Source organism: Ixodes scapularis, unplaced genomic scaffold (genome assembly GCF_016920785.2).
Source record: "Ixodes scapularis isolate PalLabHiFi unplaced genomic scaffold, ASM1692078v2 PGA_scaffold2__306_contigs__length_199485367, whole genome shotgun sequence".
In the NCBI taxonomy this organism is placed as follows: domain Eukaryota; kingdom Metazoa; phylum Arthropoda; class Arachnida; order Ixodida; family Ixodidae; genus Ixodes; species Ixodes scapularis.
Window position 1 is genome coordinate 47,843,236 of NW_024609857.1, and position 22,336 is coordinate 47,865,571.

Genomic DNA, 22,336 nt, shown 5'->3' on the forward strand with positions numbered 1-22,336 from the left:
GAGCGATCACTAGGGTGCTAAAGGATCACCGTTTCCATAACTTCTCCAATGCAGGCCGGGGCACTTGAGAGAATTGTAGACATTAAAGAGATATTGAGTGCTGATTTCAGGCTTGTGTCCTTTTGAACTGCCTGGCCAGATCTGGAATTTCCTTACTTAGCCAGATCTGGAATTTCCATTCCTGAATTTCAGGCTATATCTGGCATTGTGAGGCTATATCTGGCAGATATACTATATCAGGTTATATGTGGCCAATTTTTGATATGGCCATATCTGAAATCTTCAGATCTGGCCAGATATAAAATTTTTGTAAGGGTCTAAAAAGCGTTTTTATGCCATGTTTGATATTTTTGTTTGCATAGAAATATTTTATTGATATTTTTAATTTTTTATGTATGTGTTGTATAACATTTGTAAAACCTATTAAAAAAGTTATGGTGCCGTGAAAGGTTCGATAAGGAAATGACGACTGTGCAAAGTAGCATTGTGAAATCTCAATTTCCACGCCTCAAGCTTCTCTATTTTATATCTCAGCGAAAAACATTGTTACGGCGTTCATATCTAGCTGAATGTTCCTCCCAAAAACATGGCTTTCATATATATTTTTAACAAAAATATCTAAAATATGACCCGAACCATCATTGCATGGATTGACGTGGAATCACCCTACTATAAATATATGTTGCGCGCCAGCTGGAGTGACAGATTGCACAATCTAGGAACTACCTTAAAAAGTCGATGTTTTAGCGTAAAATAACCCGCGCCGGTTCTTTTTTTATGCATTCCTTCGAGGGTTTGCGTAAAAATGGCAGATATCTCGAACTGCCCAATACTTGGCAGGTTGAAGTACTATATGACAAACGTAGCGTTGAGTTTCCGTGTTGAATCTTTTCTTCGCTTTTCTTGGAAAGCGAACTACTACTCATCTTAACATGGTTAGTGAATAAATTTGTGTTGCTAGTGTTGCCTCTTCGTGACTCCTCCTTGGTCATGTCGATAGACACGAACTCACGCAAAAAAATTAATGAAACAAAAACTCTAGAAATTAGCAAAGTTTTCTCCGTCAGCCATTTCCAATAAGTAGCATGGGTTTACCTAGTGGCCTACCGCTACACGTAACAAACGTTCATCTGTACGACTGTCATGAAGTCATCTCTCAGTTCGCGTTTATGAAAATTGCAGATAGCTCAAACTATCCACTACTTTACAGTTCGAAGTACTATTACGCACGTAGCGTTCCGTTCCCACGTCAATCGTTTTCTTCGCTTTCTTGCGGAAAGCAGACCGTACTACTCATCTCAACACAGCCGGCGAATAAATGTTCGTTGGTTGTCCTGCCTCTCCGTGACGCCTTCTTGGCTATGTCAACATACACACAAAGAAAGAAATGAATGAAACAGAAATTTTATAAATTGCTAAAGTTTCGCCCGTCAGCCACTTCCGATAGAGAGGCATGTGGCTCAACGCTTCTTCGCGAAAGTATCAACAGCTGTAAACTACTGCCATAATGATTCTGAAAAGAAGTTGGATGCTACTGATTTTCTATGAATCAGTGGTATCAATGCAACTGTGCATTGATTTCACACCTCGTCGCTCGTGGACGTCGTGTGAACTGGAACTGACGCAGAATGTGGCCAGATGCCAGTGCGCTCTTTCGTGCAAGATTTTGTCCGAATAAATAATTGAAAGACGGCGTTTTAGTAACTTCGCAAAATACATAAACCCCACAAATGTACCTCTCGTTTGCAGCATCGGATTTTTTGTCTTGGTGTTTTAGTGTCAAAGTATAAATATTTAGGAATGCCTCACTCGGGCATGAATATAACGTCCCGTGAGTCGCGTTCTACGAAGGGTGTTTTAATCACCAGGATAATAAAAATGAGAGAAACAGAAATTTACAAATTAGAAAACATCCCCTTTTATTTTATTCTTTTATATTGAAGTATGGTTTCTTTCCTCTTCACATAAACGCCTGATTCGACGTCAAAATTAGCAAACTTTAATAACCTCCTCTGTGCCTTTTAAATGTTTTGTTCTATCACGTCTGGGTCATTCCATGCCAAAGGAGTCGCGGCAATTCTTTCATGTCTGGGATATGTATGAAACAATTCATTTAGATAAAAAATCCTCGGGAATCGAAGAAAAAAATTGTTGTGAAAAAAGTACATGTCATTTTTACGGATATTATACTCAAAATTTCTGGAGTTTGCATAAAACCTATGTATTAAGAAAAACATTGCAAACAAACAGTTGCGTACCACACAGATTTAGCTGCACGCCTAATTACTTAATAACATGCCCTATTTTACACGAAAATGAAAGCATTGAAAGACGCCATTCTGCGTCCAAATAGGAGCTCCAAAAAGAAGAGACGTTATGAGATTTTCATATTTTTTGGGTCAACTTGGATTGGGGTGTTAGTTACAATAATTTTCCCGTGTTCTCTTAAAACTACTAATTTATTTTTTTTATTAAATTTTCAAAGCTTGGTTTTGTTACGTTTTAGTTAAATGACAAAATCTCCAGCTCATATCCAGAAAAGACGTTATTAAGAGCATGAAAAAGCACTCTGGGCAGCGGTGCCCGGAACTTTAGAATTAACCATAAGTTATATCCTCATGATGAAAAACAGCGCGAAACACATGAACGATGAGGAGAAAAATATATACAGGACAAGGCGCTGTCCTGTATGTATTTCTCTCCGCAACGCCTTCTCATGTATGTATTCTTCTCCTGTGTCCTTGTGTTTCGCGCTGTTTCTCATCATAAACGTTTACCCACTAGCCCAATAGTCGATTCTTGTAAGTTAAGTCCACCTCAACTGTAAGGCATATCAACAAATTAAAAAAGTTTTTTTTTTTCTTTTTTTTTCTTTTTTTTTTTTTTTTTTTTTGCTGAGAAATTAGTTTTGAAATATAAGCCTCTCCAACCACGCCTCAGGCGCCCGACTCGTAGGCGATGCTCGCCGGCGTTCGCCAGCGAAGCGCCAACGGTGTGAGGCGCCGCCGCGAGGTCTTGAACGCTCTCCTGAAAACACGTTTTATTCAGAGGAAGTGTACTTTATCCTGACTTCCATGCATCCGTATCCTCTTTACGTTACGTAATAATACTGGCGTCTTAATTTTACCCAACTTCTGCCCAGTTACTGCCCACGAACGCAGGCCTATCTACTTCCCGAGTTTGGGAATGCCTAGTTGCGCGTCGGCCCTGTGTGTCGTATGTCCAGATGTAAAAACAATTCAAAGTAGATAACTCTTCACCGATCTGAAATGATAACGGTGGTGTCGCTTCTTTATTGAACTTAAAATATTTTGATAGATAGTTAGTGCTATTAAAAGCAGTGTAATGATAGAAAACGCATTTTACTCTTTGCTGCGGTCGTCTCACACCCTTGAGGTCCTTATATGAGCAGCATATTAGATTCCGAAATATACTTGAGGCCAGCAGAACATGTCTCAAATTTTGAACTTACTGGTATTTTTAGGGGAACTGTGTTTGATAAAAGGTGGGAGTTACAAGGGTGCTGTCTTCGCTACCTGTGTCCGGCTCGGCGGACATTAGATGAGGTAATAACCGTCATGGTAAGTCGGTTTATTAAAGAAATTGTTGATTAAATTTTTAATTAATGTTTTATGGCTCATGTTGCAAGTGCAGTATTGACGCCATCTACTATCGGAGGCTTCACCAATTAACATAATTTGGAAAAGATCGTAGTTCCTTAGATATTGAGCGATCAGTTTTCGCATATTTGTTCCCGATTTCAATATTGCTCGCAAAAAAGATTGCCAAAACCCCTGCCTACAATGGCATTTATAAGAGTGACGTAATCGTTTCCCTCACGTCGTCACTATCTCGGCAGCGCGTCCTTGGTGATGCGCCAACGAACTACAATACATCTTAGTTCTAGAAAATTACATTTAGGTTCAATTCGGATACGTCGTCCTTGTTATCATTTTGCATCGGTGAAGAGATATCCGCTCTGAATTGTTTTTATATCTGAACATACGAGAGACCAGGTCTACGCGCAGTATGCATCCCCAAACTCGGGGAGCAGTCGATACAGGCCTGTGTTCGTCGGCAGTCACCTGGTCAGAAGTAGGCTAAAATTAAGACGCCAGGATCATTACTTAACGCAAATAGGGCACGGATACATAAAACTGAAAGTCAAGATAAAGTTCATTTCAACTGAACAAACCTGCTTTCAGTACAGCGTTGAAGACCTTGCGCCAGAGTCTCGCACCGTTGACGGTTCGCTGGCAACGCCGGCAAGCGTCGCCTACGAGGTGGGCGCCTGGAGACATGGTCGGAGAGGCTTATCTTTAAGCCTAACCTAACCTAACCTAACCTAACAATAAGTACTTTTCTAATTTTCTCATATGGTGAACAGATGAGCTCCATGAATGGAAGTTTTGGCTATTTCGAAAGTTTTGGGCTCCGGAATAGTTTCTGGCTCTTAATATGGCATATCCTAGATAAACATGTGATTTTTTCTTTTGATTATTGAGCAGCAAAACGAGGCTTTGAACATTTAATACAACCAATTCAATTATTAGTTTTAAGAGAACAATAAAGGGTATTATAGCCAACATGCAAACTCGTGTTGACTAAAAACAAATTGATAAAATCTACTTTTTTTATCTCCTATTGGGACCCCAAATGGTGTTTTTTAATGTTTGTATTTATTTGTAAATAGGCGCCCACATAAACTATCAAGCGAATAGGCGCCCACATCAACTTTGTGGTACGTAACCGTTTCCTTTTTCCAATTGTTTGTCTTAGCTTTATAGGTTTTATGCAACCCCAAGGAAATGGAGAGCCAATATCAGCAAAAAATCAAATTCATTTTAATAGCAAAAAAAAAAAAAAAGTGCGTGGCCTTCAGAGGCTTCTTGGTCCAAATTATCTTTCTTCCTTCCTATCCCAGACATAAAAGAATGGTCGCGTCTCCTTTGGCTTGGAACGACCCGTGTGTCAGTCATTAACCCCTTGCAGTCAGTGTTTTTGTACTACGCTCTAAAACCGCGGTCACGTACTCCACATATGTCACACAAACAACAGTCTGCGGGCATTGTCTAGGGCGTGCTTGTTCTTTTTGTGACTGTCACATTGGTCATACAAAAATTGTCTGCAGAAATGTTCGAAGCGCACAAATGTAAATACGCTTGGGTCCTGTCTCTTGTATGATGTATACGAGCAATGTTACAATGTACTACGCTGAACTCGCAACAACATTCGTGAGTAGTTCCTTGGTTCGTTCAAGCAGTGACACCTTTGAGACATAAGACGTCTTCGACCATGGTCTCATATGTCTCAATCGCCAGATGGTCTCAGTGGCGAAACGCGGCGGGGGGGAACCTTTATTTTGGCTGGATCTGCTCGCCCATTGTACAATGAATAGCTATAACAATTCTCATTGATTGAAGCGATATAAACGAGCATCCAAAGGTTGGTGTTCCGGGAGCACTGAGATGCACTATATACTCGGGCACCTCGGAAAGTAAGCCGGTAAGAGTGCCACGAAGGAAAGAGGCTGGATCAGCTCAGCTTCCTTGGAATGGTTTATTACAGTCAACGACTCGACCAAGTGGTAATTTCTAAAAAAAAATAGTGAAAGAGAGCGAGAGAAAAGAGGGCAAAAGCTGAGATTTTGCGAAAAAGTTAACAATGTCACCCTGCAACCATTGTTCTGACATAGAAATTCTCGTTTACACAATTTGAAGATCCTCACTGCCTACTGTTGGGTGATATGCACTCGACATGCCGATAATTTGTCTTCCCTGGGTTAGTTTCGACAATTAGAAAGGGTGTTTCTCTCTACTAGTTAATGACAGAAACGTATGGTGTGACTTCACATGTTCACTTTTCTTGCTTCATGATTTGTTCTTCGATATTCTCATCGACTAAACGCGCAATCACATTGGCATTGGAACGATAATGAGATAATCAAAATTCGCCGTGCGCTACGCGTCTGAAGATGCCAATCACTATACAAAATCATTCAGTCTCAGTGAAAAACAAAAGACCTCAAATCCTTACCTTTTTTTTTAAGCTGTTTACAGTTACACCTTGATTTCGAGCGCCTCCTCTCTTGGTTAGGCTAATCTTTAAAAAAAATACTGACTCGTATTTTGAGCGCGCCACGGTGCCTCTGAGGGTGTAGGTGTAAAAAAGAACAAAGAACAAGAGACAGTATTTAGGCGGGGCAGTTGGTGTCAGACACGACGTACTTCTCAGATCCACAGAGGACAGCGTACACGAAGTCGCAAACCAGGTTGTTCTTCCCCAAATGGTCGTCCTTCTTGGCGACGCTGCAGGCGCGGTCTGCGAAATGAACACAGAGCTAAGGGTTGCAAGAAGCCAAAGTATGCAGCCGAGCTGGTTAGAGATCATAATAATCTCTAAACCCTGAGAAACGGAGAAATAAAATCAACGGACGAGACGACACAAAAGCATAAGGGTTGCGCTTGATGTCTACAAAAAGACTTTCGATTTAAACTTTATCGCCGTACAAATAAAGTAACAAAGCAACGGAAGGAGCAAACAGTTGGACGTTTTACAATTACTTTCGCCTCGTTGCATTAGTTTTATCGAACAGAAAGAAGCGTTCACGCAGGTCGACATCAGCGGCGGACAACGGAGAAGAAAAAACGACCGCACTTTTTGCTTGACCGTACTGAACGTATAGAAGTTATGCGCCTGTCGCTCGTTTATAATCGCTGTGTTTGCTTAGGCGTGTTCCTTAAGAAATAAACCTGTTTCAAATATGCTTTATCTTGAACGATTAGAATCTACCAACGCTGCGCACTCTAAAATCTCTGGAGCGTTTACTTTTCCGTCAAGCAGTTGGGAGAGCCAATGGCCGCTATCTACGGAAGGAATTTGGCGAAGGATGAGGGTACAAAAGCTCTTCGCGCACTTCGGTAGCTCCCCGTTTCTATGCGTCGCGCCTTTTCCGCTGGGTAGTGTCGCCTCATCTGGAATACTTATCGTAGGCAATACTCACTGCTGACGTACGGGTGCCTCATCACCCAGCAGGACGAACAGTCGACGTACATGATGGGAAACTCCTCAGTTTTGCTGGGGTCTGCGTGAAACGAAAATTCGTCAACGGGTCTCATTACTTTAGTTCTCGAAAGCGTACAGCTAAGCGTATTGTGCTTGGCCAGGCACCGCGCCAGAGAAACTCCTAACAAGGCAAAACTATGAGTCCAATCTGGGCCTAATAAGGCTTCGCTCTGAGGCGTTAGTTAGTGGCAATGCATTTCTCTTTGGCTTTTCGATGACACACGGTGCCCGAAGCGCGTCTCCGACTGGTGTGTTTAGCGTCCCACACATCAAACGTGGTCCCGAAGTGGCAACAAATGACGTCACGGAAGCCGGAGTGTCACCCTATCGGATGTCGCGATCCTGGCGGTTAATCGTAGAAATGCTGGCAAAAAGTACGAGCGAACGGTAGTGTCGCTGTCGTTGCGGCGTCCCAACTTCTGGACGCCGAAGGCTTCCGTGGACTGTCACATCGGAGACCGACCTGCAGCGGATCGGGCGTCTGCCACATCCAGCACCACTTCTGTGACACCGCCAGGATCGCGGTCGGCGACAGAGTGACACTTCTAAGTCATAATTAAGCGGAAATCAAGAAAACACGTGTTTTTGTTGTTTTTTACGCGATAAACACAGCAGTCGGAGACTCATTCTAGGCACCATGCTACGACAGTGATCACTGGCTCGCCACATAATTGCCAAAGTGCCAGAGATGAGCCAAAGATGCCTCGTATTGACGAAAAGGCAAACAGCGCACAATAAACGGGTACTAAAGGAAGTGCAAACAGGACAAGCGCTGACTCTCAACTGAAATTTAATCACATGAAAACAAAACAAAGAAAACAGCAACTCCGCCCATGTCACATGGTACATTCACCACGTGTCCAAAAAAAAACATCTCTACTCAAGCCCAGTGACGTTTGGCTTACGCAGTTCGCGCCTGCTTATATAAGCAGGCGCGAAATGCGTAAGCCAAACATATTCTTTGTTTCGTTTTCATGTGATTAAATTTCAGTTGAGAGTCAGCGCTTTTCCTGTTTGCACTTCCTTTTGTCCCCGTTTATTGTGCACTGTTTGCCTTTTCGTCAGTATGAACCAACTAACCCACTTCGCCACCCTTATGCCACGTATCAACCGAACGACCAGAAGTTAAACGCAGCTCGGACATTTTATCGGGAGCTGGGGTCCAAACAAACCAGCTGACAACCAAACAAGGAGGCAGTGAAGCCGAATTCTGGCACTAAATTCTTTCACAATTTAGGGCAGAAATGCCCAAGCTCTAGGCAAATAATATCAGGTTTGGTTATACCTTCCTTGGCTTTTCGATGCTTTAAGGGCCCTAAAATGCCAGACAAAAATGAAAGACGTTACAACACCCTGTAACGCGGAATTGGACCGTAGCTCGAAGGAGGGAAGGGTACTGAGGGGAGGGTATACCCCTCCTCCCTTCTCCTCCCCTCCTCCCCGGATGGATGGATGGATGTTACTGGCTATACCCTTTGTATCGGGTAGTAGCTTGCGCCACCTAGCCTAAGTCTAAGAAAGACAAACATTTGATTTGATTTCTCGCGCCCTTCTAAGCCAATTTTCTACCCCCTAACTATCACCAGGTAGTGGATATCACCAGGATGACCTTCGGGGGATCGCGCAAAAAAAAACTAAAAACATCACCCCCCGCCTCTTCCCCCTCCTCCTCCCCGCGCGGTGGATTATGGGACGTTTCCCATAATGCACCGCGCGGTTTCGCCGTCGGCGACGGCGACGCCGCTCAAGCCGGAAACGGGCGCCTAAGAGGGCGCTCTAAAACAAACAAAGTCTCAAAGAACTGTACTGCTTGAGTTCCTTTCTTCCTGTTATTCTTCAGCAGGCAGAGGGGAATCGGGATCATTTCGCCAAAGTTCGCATTCTTTCTTTCTACCTCACCTGTCTGCTACTTCTAACAACACTCCAATCCCCCCCCCCCCTCCAATTTCTCTCTCTCTCTCTCTCTCTGCTTCTTTCTTTCCGAACGGGAGTAGCAAATATTTCGTCGATATTTCGGCGAGCCAGGGGATCTTACGCAACAAATATAAGTTACAGTTACTTTGTATTATATATTGTGTCCTTAGAAAAGTTGCACCTATGACGATCCTGGGATACCTAACATGCCGATGTTCAATTCAATTTGATTGACTTTATATTCATTGACACAGCAGACATGAAAAGAAAATCTAAATGGCGCAGCTTGAGAAGTGCCTGCCCCCATAAAAATAGGACAGTTTCGTCATCACCTAAATCTATTATAGCAAAAGAAAATCAGAGAGTGAGAGAATGCGACGCAATTGAAGTTAACGAAAAAACAGTTCACAACATCTGCAAAGTTCAAAACGTCCATAATAAAAGTTCACAGCATCCGCTGGTTCTTTTCAAATGTTTTGTCTAAGATGTCTCATTTTCTTGGTAAAACATTTGTTTTGTTTTATTAAAATGGACACTATCTTTCGAGGATGCAATATGTACCTTGCACAGGCGTCATTGTGAACACGTTTCGATGTGTGTATCCTTCTGACGCCTTAATATGTAGCCTCGTGTCGCTGCAAGAAGAAAGCACAGAAATGAATTACGAAGGTGGTCCCAGACGCTGAAGGCTACGCCGAGTATACGTACATATGATTAAACGAATAGCTAGGTACCGAATATACCAATACTCCTCACTCGCTGAAATAGTAAAGTTCACTACTGTTTACTCAGTATCTAAAAAAACACATTACATTTCTCGATTATTTTATAATTAGGGTAACTGGTAGGGAGTCACAAAGCCGTTACTTCGTGACCGCAAACCAACGAGAAACAAGTAAAGCAATACATATAAGTCTGGTTAAGGATACGCATATTTTGAATTCCGTAGGCTGTCGATGAATGACTAATACTCAAAAAGATAGCACGGTTTTCTTTTTTCGGTGTCTGTGTCAATTCAAAGCACGAATGCTTCCATGCAAATAACCGACACTCTCTGCATCTCCACTACCGGAAGTATCTGCAGCATAGTTTTCCTATGTCCACACTTCCAAGATAGAGAAGCTCCAACCAAAGAACGATGTGAATCTTTATGTAAACAACAAAACAAGGAAGTTTGAATAATTTTTGAGGTGCCGTTAGAATACTAAATTTCAGTAGCTGTACGTTGGTATCAATTCAAAAGTTATCACGGTCTAAGGGGGGAAAAAGGGTACGTGAGTTCACTTTCCTGCAGAACACAAGACAACGAATCACAGCAAACAATATCAGGATCTTAGCAAAGGACGAAGATCAAAATACGACAGGAACAAAACAAAATTGCTTGTGTGCAAAGAAAATTAAGCGCGATGCTGTACTGGCTCATTTTTCGTGTACACATTGCTTTTGTTATATCTTATTGTATTTTGAGCTCGTCATTCACTGGGATTCTGGTGTTGCTCTACATAATTGTCTGTCTCTACGCCTTGCGAAAAAGTGTAGAAATGTAATAAAGTTTAGTAAAAAAATATATTTTTAAAAAGCTGGAGAGGTTTTTACATTTCAGCGTTGGGGGAGTGTCGAACCCTGATGGTCGTGGTGTAGTTCTCGTAAGGCCCGACTTGGTGACCGCGCACGCACTTGGCGGTGCCTCCGAAGAAAGAGTCGTGCTCGTGGGTCCGGTAGGTCAGGTACCAGGTGCCCTTTAGGGGATAGCACTGCAAATGGTACGTCGAGCGAGTGTTGTATTTCAGAAATACCCTTTCAAGCGATAACGTTGGTGAGTTCGATGTCGACATTCATAGTCGCTGACAGTAGAAACGCAAGCCTTTTCACATTACGTTCGTGCTTCGTAGCTTCGTGATTTGTTCTATGGCGTTTATACATACTCTAATTAAAGCCACAATTTCATTGGCTTCGGAGAGACGGTCGAGGGGTTGCCACGCTCTGCGTTAATTAATGTCGGTGACCCTAACGTTTAATCGTGCATGTGCTCTTATACACCAACTCAGTTCTCTGACGTCACACATCTGCGGTGGCGCTGCTGTCGGCACTGCGCATGCGCAAAAGCTTAGCCTCGGGCGAATCTGGTTATTGCACATGTGCGGTGTGGACAAAGGCGGATTTGTTTGGAAACAATGTGTTGGTGTGTACACTGTAAGAAACGGCCTCGTAGAACACAAAACGAGGAATCGCACTGAACAATAAAAAAATCCCCAGCGAAGATTATAAAATGAATAAATTTGAAGAATGCCACATGCGCAGAAACAGTGAGAAAGTGAAGCGTCGTGCTCAGTTTTGCTAAATTTGTTTTGTAAGTGGCGCAACAGTTTCATGGACAAATCGATTTAAATGCAAGACCCTCGGATCCACCCCATTCGGGAAGTCCACTATGTTTGGTGTGTCGGTGACGTCACCCACCCAACGCTTGGTGTTCTTTTGTACGCACTCGCGAACTTGGCTTTCCCGATGTCACGCGTTTCAGCTTCCTCGTTTCCCTGCCGCGTTTTGAGCATGGCGTCGACGGCATCGCTCACTTCGTCGGAGTCTTCTACACTGATCGCAGGAGCGATGTGAGTCATTGTTATCAAGAGATGTTGGAAGCTAGTCATTTTTTACTTCGGGTCAGCGACGACGACGAGATCCTCACGGACGACTTCGCCGCCGTCCGCGACGATTCGGCACGTGCACGCCGGGTGAAAGGTCAAAGGGCAAGAGCCGAGTACGAGAGCGAGTGGCAGCGTTGGAGTAGGCGAGGCGAGCTTGGGCGAGCATGGGTATCCCTAGAATGAAAGAGCGCTTGAACTACACCTCATGATCACGTGGTTTATGGGCACCATGGTGTGATTAACATGGGCATGCAGTGTTACCTGGTTGCCAGATGAAAATGATCGACATTCGTGAATTGATTATTGTAATTACTATAGACGCTTTGCAGCAGGTATGCATGAGCGCCGCCATGACCGACCTTCAGTTTTTGTTTCATTTTATTGTGTTTGCTTCACTTCACCATTACCATAGCAGTCAAGGTTATTGCCGTCTTAGATTCTATTGTGCTTTCACTGAAGCTTGTTTCGCACCCATACAGGCGTGTATTGCAGCAAAACAAGCTTCAGTGAAATCGTCCCCAGTCGTTCTTAGCTCCGTCAATTAAATATGCCGTGCCGCTTGTCTGGCTTCAGCATTGCTGCTTCAGAGCAAACTACAAAATCTGGAATCCTCACTTTTGAACGAAAATGAACTGGCACTTGCTGTTTTGTGGGCCATAGAAACTACAAGAAAGATTTGCGATTACTTGCGTCCAAGTAGCAATTTCTTTGAGTAGCCACCTAAAGCACAATAAGCCGGATAAATTAAAACATCATGCGCGTGATATAATATGCCTCTTGCGACAAAACTGGACCCACGTCGACAAATGTGTTGTCCACGTGAGGACAACACATTGTATTGTCACGCGTGGACAACAAATGTACTGACCACTCGTGGACAACACGTTTGTAGACGTGTGCCCACTTTTGTCGTAAGAGGCATATTATGTCACGCGCATGTAATTTTTAATTTATCCGGCTTAGTGTGCTGTAAGTGGCTACTCAAAAAAATTGCTGCTTGGACGCAACTAATCGCAAATATTTCTGGCAGTTTCCACGGCCAGCAGGTGCCAGTTTGTTCTTCCTCAAAGGTGAGAATTCCAGTTTCAATCAGGAATGCTTAAGCCAGACGACCGGTACAGCATTTTTAATTGACGGAGCTCAGGGCGACTAGGGTCTCCTGCATTGAAGCTTACTTTTCGGTAACACACGCGGGTGACGTTGAAGTGAGCCCAGTTACGTGGCAAGGGGATATCTATGCCCCGCACATGTAATTTTGAATTTTTCCCAACTTTTGTACTTTACGTGGTTACTCAAAGTAATTGTTACTTGGAAGCAACTAATTGCAAATCTCTCTTCCAGTTTCTACGGCCTACAAGCAAGCAAGCACCAGTTCGTTTTTCCTCAAAGGTGAGCATTCCAGATACTCTAGTTTGGTGCGAAGCAGGAATAGTGAAGCCAGACGAGCGGATAGGTATATTTAATTGACCGAGCTCAGAATGACCTGTGGCACTGGCATTGAAGCTTATTTTTCCGCAATAATCGCGGACATAATTATGAATCCATCCGGCTTAGTGAGGAATTGCTACTTGTCGCGAACTAATCACTAATATTTATTTTGCAGTTTCTATATGGCCGCAGCTAGCAGGGGCTGATTCATCAAAAAGGTGAGGATTTCACATTCTGTTTTCAAGCATCAAGTTTTTTAATGAGGGTTCTAAACAATTAACTTTCTTTTGTAGTAAATGCTGAATTCTCCAGTTCAGGAACATGATAAATATATTTAGTATGGATAAGCCCAGTGTTTTGCTTCTTTATTCATAATTTGACAACAGAAATTTTTTTTTCATCACTCACAAATACACACACGGCGGCTTTGCGTTGCAAAGAAATGTCGTGCTGAATGTGATATTCCAACTCGTATATAGTTTTTTTGGTAGCCGATATAATATATTGGATTACAATATCCATGATACGCTAAATACACTGGAATCGTAAACTCATATTGGACACATGGGGATCCAATAAGGGTTTATACGGTATGGGATTCCAATGTTTTTAGCGTATTATGGATATCGGAACCCCTTATTGTAATGCAATAAATGTAATGAATATTGGAATCCGATTACAAACACTTGTAATACGATACGATAAATTTACTGTTTTTCAATACACTGTGCATATCGTATCGTAATAAAATAAAATATATTGTTTACCAATATCCATAATACGCTGTTCATATTGAGGTTTTCCAATAGGGTACTCATTCGCGCAAGACTGTCGACCCAACGCGTAGGTTGTCTGCTGGTACCCATTTTGGTGCACCAAACATCAAACACAATATTTTTCTGATGAGCGACGAGGAGCAGCTCCAAAGACCGCATGCGAGCGACTGCTGGGCGACGAGCAAAGTTGTCTATGAATATACTACGACCGAGCAGTGCGACGAACAATACGCCCAGCAACTGCCCAGCCCGTCGCAGATCGCCAAGTTTTAGAGCGCAGCTCTTAGGGGCCCGTTCCCGGCTTGAGCGGCGTCGGCGTCGGCGTCGCCGTCGGCGTAACCAAGGTCACCCCAAGGTCACGCGACCCCCAAGGTCATCCCAAGGTCACCCCAAGGTCACGTAACCCCCAGAGGTCACGTGACCCCTCCCCCAGGGTCACGTGACCCCCTCCCCCTCGAGGTCACGTGACCACCCCCCAGGGCCACGTGACCTCCCCGATGACGTCATCGTCACTAATGACGTCACCGGCATCCGCATCGTCATCGTCATCTACACTGATGACGTCATCAGTGACGTCACTGATGACCTCGCCGGCATCCGCATCGTCATCATCACTGATGACGTCATCAGTTACGTCACTGATGACGTCACCGGCATCCGCATCGTCATCGTCATCATCACGGATTACGTCATCAGTGTCCGCATCGTCATCGTCACTGATGACGTCATCAGTGACGTCACTGATGACCTCACCGGCATCCGCATCGTCATCGTCATCATCAATGATGACGTCATCAGTGACGTCACTGATGACGTCACCGGCATCCGCATCGTCATCGTCATCATCACTGATGACGTCATCAATGACGTCACTGATGACCTCACCGGCATCCGCATCGTCATCGTCATCATCACTGATGACGTCATTAGTGACGTCACTGATGACGTCACCGGCATCCGCATCATCATCATCACGGATGATGTCATCAGTAACTTCACTGATGACATCACCGGCATCGTCACGAGACCCCCAAGGTCACGTGACCCCCAAGGTCACGTGACCCCCCCCCCTCCAGGTCACTTCACCCCCCAGTACCCTTCCCTCCTCCTCAAGAGCTGCGCTCTAATTCGGTGTTACAGGGAGTTGTAAACGGCTTTCACTTTTTTTTTCGCTGGCCAAATCGCCTACGTGATCAAAGTGCTCAAATGCAGCGAGAAACAAGACCGTGACGACTACATGCCACGATGGATAAGGCTGCGAATGCCTTGCTGTGTCAACTCGATATTTGCAGAAGTTGCACTGGAATTCAACTACTTTTATTTCCGGCAAAAACGTAGGAAATGTGATGAACCTACATGGGCTCTGAAGTCTAGATCATGTTGTTGTGTCGTCAACCCATTCGCAGTCCGATCCCATAGTATGTGACACCGCGGCAGTGGCTGGCGAAGCGCAGTATGCAGTGCTATACGTAGTGCAGCAGCAAGAAAGTTAAAGCGGACAATGGCGGGGTCCAATTATTGCCAAGACGGCGGCGCCCATGCGAAGTCCCCTGAAAGCTTCTATAGGGATACAAATGTGAGCAATAAACGTCGGCAGCTAAGCGATGTAACACTCGCTTGTCATTGTAACTACCAACTGTACGCGTAATTCAACAGAAGCCAAGTGCTACTGTGCGAATAAGAATTAAGTGTAACTATATGCTCACTAACGGGGTTAGAACGGCAGGGAGGTACTTCAGTTGCCGCGCCTCGGGCACTGGCTTTTTACCCTCGATAACACTTCGGTGTCTCGTGAACCTGCCGCGGGCACGCGTAACCAAATTACGACAGAAGACAATAAGCGGGAGCTGGAAGCCGGCATTCGAAAGTTACGCCCTCCGGCTCTCATATTCAGCGAGCCTTTAGCTGGAAAAGCATTGCTTACAATATCGGGGCACCTGCATCGTAAATAAAATGCAACTTTTTCCTTGCGAACAAACTTTTAATTAATGTGAGGCTCTATTTCCATCTTGTAATACAAACCTAACAACAAAATTTAGCTTCAAACGTAAAAAAAAAAAAAATTTTGAAACCTATTTTTATGAGATGAGGAAATAAAGTTTAGACGTTAACCTTACGAACAAATCGCGCCAACCATGTAAACTGTGCAACCGCGTCGTTTAAAAAATTACAATCATTTCACCACGCGGGTTAACAGAACAGTCGCTACATCACCTGTTCGTAATCTTGGAATTGTCCCAACTCTGGCCTTCTTTCCACGAACTGCGAATGCGCAACCGCGCTGAAGACAACCAGCAAGAACGCCAATCTGGAGAACATGGTCGCTGGTGGGTGCTCTTTCTCCGCCGGCAGGTCTGATCTACACTGCGGCGCCCTTCCTTTTAGCGTGGGAAATCCGACCACAAGGATTAAGCGAAAAACTGGTTTGACGAAAGCCATCGCCCTCAGGTCCATGCTTCTCCCGCCTCCATTACTTAAATACATTATCCTTAAGAAGAAAAAAAGGCGCACGCGAGCAGGGCGCGACACGGTCGACCTCAATTGATCGACGATTTCTCGCGCGACTTGACATTTTGTAAGTGGCTGTGACAATGCCTGATCATGGTTCTTTGCTTTCCAAACTCCTGTGTACTGCTGCTACTCATTTACCGGCCTCCCCGATGACAACTCTTTCCTCTCTCACCTTTCTTCCACATACTCCATCCGATTCTCCTTTCCGAATCAAGGTGACCTATAGTCTGTTGCAACGTAAAACACGCATGCAGGACAAACCTTACTGTAATAAAAAGGTTCGAAACACGCGAAAGAAGCATGTTAAGAAAACCCAAAGACCAAAACTAAAAAATCGGCAACTTTTTTGTTGATCTTATTGTTATTTATTTCACAATACTGCCAGCCCTGTCAAAAGCCAGAGCAGGGGCGGATAATACAAAACAAGGAGGTTACACTGCATTCTGTACACCGCACACGTACACAAACAAAAACAAGCCGGTGTTACAAATTCGCTCACAGAGGCGTGCCAAAAACACATGCGTATATATATATATATATACATATATATATATATAAATATATATATATATATATATATATATATATATTATATATATATATATATATATATTTTTTTTTTATTCAAACAACACACGTAGAGCCTTTTCGAAATAAGAAATCGACTCGAGAGCAACAGCAGCACCTGGAAGTTTACTCCGAAAATCTATAGCCTGCACAAAAAAAAAAATGATTGTTGAAATATATTTATACGGGCGTGAATGGGTTCGAGCACTTTCGGGTGATGTAAGCGCTCTGAACGGTGGCTTTTGGTTGTTACATATTTAGAGCTGTCGATTTTTAAAAGATGATTATAAATCTGAAAAAAAAAATAATTTCAAGCGTTGGCATATTCTCCTTTTTTCCAGGGCTGCATGTCTGCCTGCTTTTTTAGCTCCGTCACAGACGTCGTAGTTCTAAAATCAGAGAATATTGTACGCACCGCAAGTGACTGAATCTTTTCAAGCTCATTAGAAAGCGTGGCCTGCCAGGGATCCCATGCCTCGGAAGCATACTCCAGTGTTGATCTTCCAAGAGCTTTGTAGGCAACAAGCTTAACCGAGGGAGGTGTCCTATACAACTTCCTTCGTAAATACCGCAGTTTTTAGTTGCCTTTTTTTTACATAATTCACATGTTTGTTTCATTTCAGATTGCTAGTGATAACCACTCCCAAGTATTTGTAGCTGTCAACTTTAGTAAGCTTGACAGAGTCAAGCTCGTAGTCAAAGTAAAATATATTTTTCTTATTCGTCAAGTGCATGTATTCCGTTTTCAGTGTGTTTACTATCATATTCTTTTCACTACACCATGACGAGATGCGATATAAAATATTTACTTTTTGATCGTTAACTGACGAAATGGGAGCATATATAACACAATCATCGGCAAACATTCTTACTTTCACGCGTTACTGCGGATAGAAAACAAACTGTTAACATGTATTAAGAAAATCAAGGGACCCAACACCTCCGGAACCCCTGAGTACACTTTCAACAATTCCGAAAAGGTACCGTTTCCATCGACGAACTGCCGGCGATTTCTGAAATATGCGCAAATCCATCTGATGATCAATCAAGGAGAACCGTAGTATATTAAAACATTAATTAGTTTAAAATGTGGTACTCGATCGAACGCTTTAGACAGATCCGTAAAAATGGCATCCACTTGCAGGCGATTATTAACATAACCAGAAATCTCATGATAGCATTCAAGTAGTTGGGTTGTTGTTAAATACCCTTTCCAAAAAAAATGCTGATTGGAACTTAGAGTGCCTTTGTCCTCTTTAAAAGAAACTAGGTGCTTATTCACAATGTGCTCTAGTAGCTTACATGACGTACAGGTCAAAGAAATAGGGCGATAATTATCAACTGAATCACCCTTCTCACTCTTTTTCACGGGCACAACTCTTGCTAATAACCAATCGTCCGGTAAAACAGAGTCTCGGAGTGAAATGAAGAATATAATTGTTAAGTATCTCGCAACCCATTCAGCGTATCTTTTTAGAAATTCATTTGGTACAGTATCTGGTCCTGGCGATTTCCTTAAATGATAACAATAAGAATACGATACCTTGTTCTGATACAAAACTACTTACGTTAGAGCCTTCATCGTTGGGAATACTGCTGAATTCAGTTGAATCTATTGTAAACACAGACTGCAAATAGTGATTCAATTCAAACGACATTATGGCCCTGTCGTGCACAACGTTGTTATTAATGCGTAACTGACTTATCTTTGTCCGTGACGGAGTGAGATAACGCCAAAACTTTTCAGGGGAGGATGAAATGAATTTTCGCAATGACTGTAAAATAGGCTTCCTTGGCTAGCTTTATCAATGTATTTAACTTGGCACTCTGCTCACAGATAGCAGGAGAATGACGCTTTCGAAGCATCTTTACGTTTTGCCTGCAAAATATCTCTTGTAATCCATGGATTGTGGCGTTTTGTCGTTTTAGTTTTCTCGGTATAAAGTTTAGGATGCAGTGCTCAGTAATACTTTCAAAATTCAACCACATTTCATTTACACCACTGTGATCTTCAAACCGGTCTAGATGCTCTTCCAGATAATCAATAATAGACTCGTCACTAGCCCTTTCGTGGTCATAATACTGCTTTACCTGAGCTGAATCTTTTTGGCAAACATTCATATCGCACTTAAAAAACACCAGTTTGTGATCAGATATTCCTTCATGAACAGTAACGCTACAATGATCGAAATGTTTGCTAACAAACAAGAGATTGAGCAAGCTGCTTGATGTTTCAGCAATTCGCGCAGGTTCTTCGACAGTTTGTCGAAGACACCGACCAAATGCAATGTCTACAAGCACTTCTGATAGTTGAGTTCCTGGACAGGCCACGCCCTTATTCGACCAGCCTACGTCGGGTGCATTGAAATCTCCTGCGATATCTATTCTAATACACTTGTTGGTGATAGCTAGCAAATATTCTAGGATATGTTTTCAATCATCCGGCGGTGAGCCGGGTTTTCTGTATACAGTTCCAAGTGTTATCCATGTTGTAAAAAAAAAATTTATTTGACACCAAACACTTTCAAAATCTTCGATTGATTTCATAGAACGGTACACTACATTTTCTTCAACGGCTATAGCGACTCCCCCCACCCCCCCCCCCCCCCGCCCCCCACGAGAGCTCCTGTCCCCTCGTATTAATCTGTAGTTTAAAATACTAAATGCGAAGAATTTAAAATAAACAAGAATTTGCATATTCAAACAGTCCGGATCAGTTCAGACTCACACCAGTAGCAGAGCTCTCGTCACTACGACGACTGTGAGGTTTCGTCGTGGGAATGTGAGGATGGGAGCTGGATCGGGATGTAGCGTTGGGATGCGGGCGTCCTTGAACCGATTAAAGGTTTGGAAGGCCGGTGGCCTCTCTCTGAAGAATTGGGCTTGCCCGAGTGTCGTCAAGCCGCTGTTGGTTACTGTTTACGACCCAACAGCCCAGACCTGGTTTGGCGACTGTCCCATACCACCAGTCCCGGCTGCCGGCCGCTCGGTGCTGGCTGTTCCACACTGACTCTTCTCGTGTGCTCGTCCCCGTCGTCTTCTTCTCCTTCCTTCCCCCTTCTATTATTATCCACATCATCACACCCTCCCACGAAGCACTCCGCTCGCCATGGTGGGAAGTTTTCTCCTCTCCAGAGTTCAACCTGCTGAAATAGAAAACGTGGAGGGATTTCGCGCAAGGAACTTGTCCTGTGCTTCGTATGTTGCGGCAAACTATGCGGAGAGCAAGTCTAGTTCTTTAGCAGGAGCTGCGGTTACGTCACAATGACGCCTGGTTCTGATTCGATATATGATTGAAAAGATAGTGGGTTGACCTCAATGCTAGATGCCTAGAGGTCTAGCCATTTTCAACTTTTTTTTAATCTTCAATATGAGCTTGGCGTCGTTCTGATGTCACCGCAACTCCTGCGCAAGAAGCAAATGACTTGCTCTCCGCATGGTGCCACTGAAAACTTAAGGAACGCAGAGCGTGGCGAGTGCCGGGCTGCCTATTGTCACTTCGCGGCCAATCACACTGCTACATCAGCTGATAAGTATGTCAAAGTGCGAACCACGAATCAAGAATCATGTTCATAATAAACCATTTGAAAAAGAAGCGCCATCTAGTGTACTCGATCAATTATCAAATTTCTGCCGTACTGCTAAGTTCCCGCACCGATAGTTTCGCCCGAGAGAAGGTGGTCTCATCAAAGTGGGAGCAGTGGATCTAAGATATTATCACGTGCTGCCACTCCAGTGCGAACCCTTCAGACAACCCCTACGATAAAGACCGTTCACTGACCCGGATGGCCCAGTTCACTGCTACAGAGACGAGTCTTGCGACTTCGTTCCCGACAATTCCCTGTCCAAAACTTCGCGACCGTCTTCTTTTTTTTTTTTCTTTGAACCAAAACTAAGATAAGCAGTAACCCATTATGTGCAAAAATACATTGCCATAATATTGAGAAAACCAAGTTAAATGCAGATGCGCCTCGTCCACAGCTGGAAGATGTGAAAAACTCTCCATTACAGTGGCTCCAAATGGCGTGCTTGCGAGCATGCTCAATGGCATGCCCGTAAGAATTTTGCGTACGCCTATAGATCACGCCATACTTTAATTGAGCTGGCAGCGACTAACGTGACATCAATTGAATGTAACAAATCTTTATTCAACCCTCGTTCCACAAATCCCCATCCGCCCTCCCCCAGGAAGACATATTCATGGACAGAAAATGTAAAAAATGAACACTTTAATCAACCAATCATTCACCCACTTTCTTCAATGATTAGCTACTACTACGTGCAATGTACATCTTCCCTCGACTTTTAGCCGACATGATTTCACTCCCCATAGGCGCGCATGCAAAGCCAGCCATGGCAAGTATCATCTGTTACAAGTAACAGATTACTTGTTTTGTCCCTTCCTTTTTTAAGTGATTTTTAATTGCCAGGTTACGTTTTGCAGTAGAATTTGTAGAGAGTACTTTGATTGCAAACATATTTACAACAAATTACTTTCCTGAAAATGTTTATATCTTACAATTATTAACTAATTATGAGAAGTATATTAGACACCTTAAAAAAGGCAATAATGATAAACTATATGAACATTATGACCGAAATTGGAGCGTGGAATAGAGACGAAATATTCGTGTATCTTAAAGAAAGCAGCCTGGCTATGTTCGAAAAATGTTTCATTTCTCCTGAAAAGAAGCGGAAGTGCTTTCATCAAAATACACGAATCTTCAAAGAAACCCGTTTTCTTCAAAATACACGAAGTAAGATCACTACACATGAAGCCGTCGTACATTGTCGTTAGTGATTACACGTGCGACTGTGTAGTCCGCCTCGATTCCTGGAGTAGTCTATACTCGTTACACCAAAACAAAATGAAGTTTCGCGCATTATTCCTGCAAAGCGCGAAGTATTGTTCTGACATAATTTGGTTGTCACAGGAAGAAACGATGATTTTGTCGTTTGATACGTGCCCGCCCTGATTATATAGTTGAAATTTTAGGTTACATGGACCTACATATTGTGACCATATTCCCGCTGATGTGTTTCAATAAAACCTCAATAGGAAACAGCCAATTGGGCGCGCTGTGTGTGACCTAGCTCGCTGGTGTTGTTCGGTCTGCTGGTTCTGGTCAAACAGAATTATCACGACATGGTGTCAGAAGTGGGATACTGATAGCCCAGGGGAAGGGGCAGGCAACGAGCGATGTCCAGAGCGAGTTGAAGAAGAGGTGTCCGATCGAGCAGATGGAAGACGATCGGGTTCGTCTGGTCCGTCGGAGGCAAAGATGGCGGAGCGCGAGCAGCGGTCAAACAAGCCAACCTTCGGTTTCGAGCAACCAATGGCGTTTGACTTCCGAAGCCCAGAGGAGTGTACAGCATGGTACAACTGCTTCGTCAGGTACAGGAGAGTCTCACGGCTCATCGACGAAGAGG

The 22,336-nt window shown here is 43.5% G+C and overlaps 1 protein-coding gene across 1 annotated transcript; it reads right to left on the reverse strand.

Annotated features, from left to right (window-relative positions):
* Nucleotides 1–6,193: 6,193 nt before the first annotated feature.
* LOC8038410 lies at nt 6,194–16,147 on the reverse strand. Its single transcript, XM_002412585.4, has 5 exons — nt 16,043–16,147; nt 10,576–10,733; nt 9,541–9,614; nt 7,004–7,084; nt 6,194–6,321 (listed from the first exon to the last, which is right to left on the reverse strand). Exons 1-5 carry the CDS (start codon nt 16,145–16,147, stop codon nt 6,194–6,196), a joined length of 546 nt encoding a protein of 181 aa, XP_002412630.2.
* Nucleotides 16,148–22,336: the final 6,189 nt, after the last annotated feature.

Bases quoted from the DNA above. Each gene is read 5' to 3' on its own strand.
- LOC8038410 (XM_002412585.4), bottom strand. From the start codon at position 16,147: ATGTTCTCCAGATTGGCGTTCTTGCTGGTTGTCTTCAGCGCGGTTGCG. The intron at 10,734-16,042 runs GTGATGTAGCGA...TACCATTTGCAG, and splicing joins AATTCCAAGATTACGAACAG to TGCTATCCCCTAAAGGGCAC. The intron at 9,615-10,575 runs GTAAAAACCTCT...TTCTTCTTGCAG, and splicing joins CACTCCCCCAACGCTGAAAT to CGACACGAGGCTACATATTA.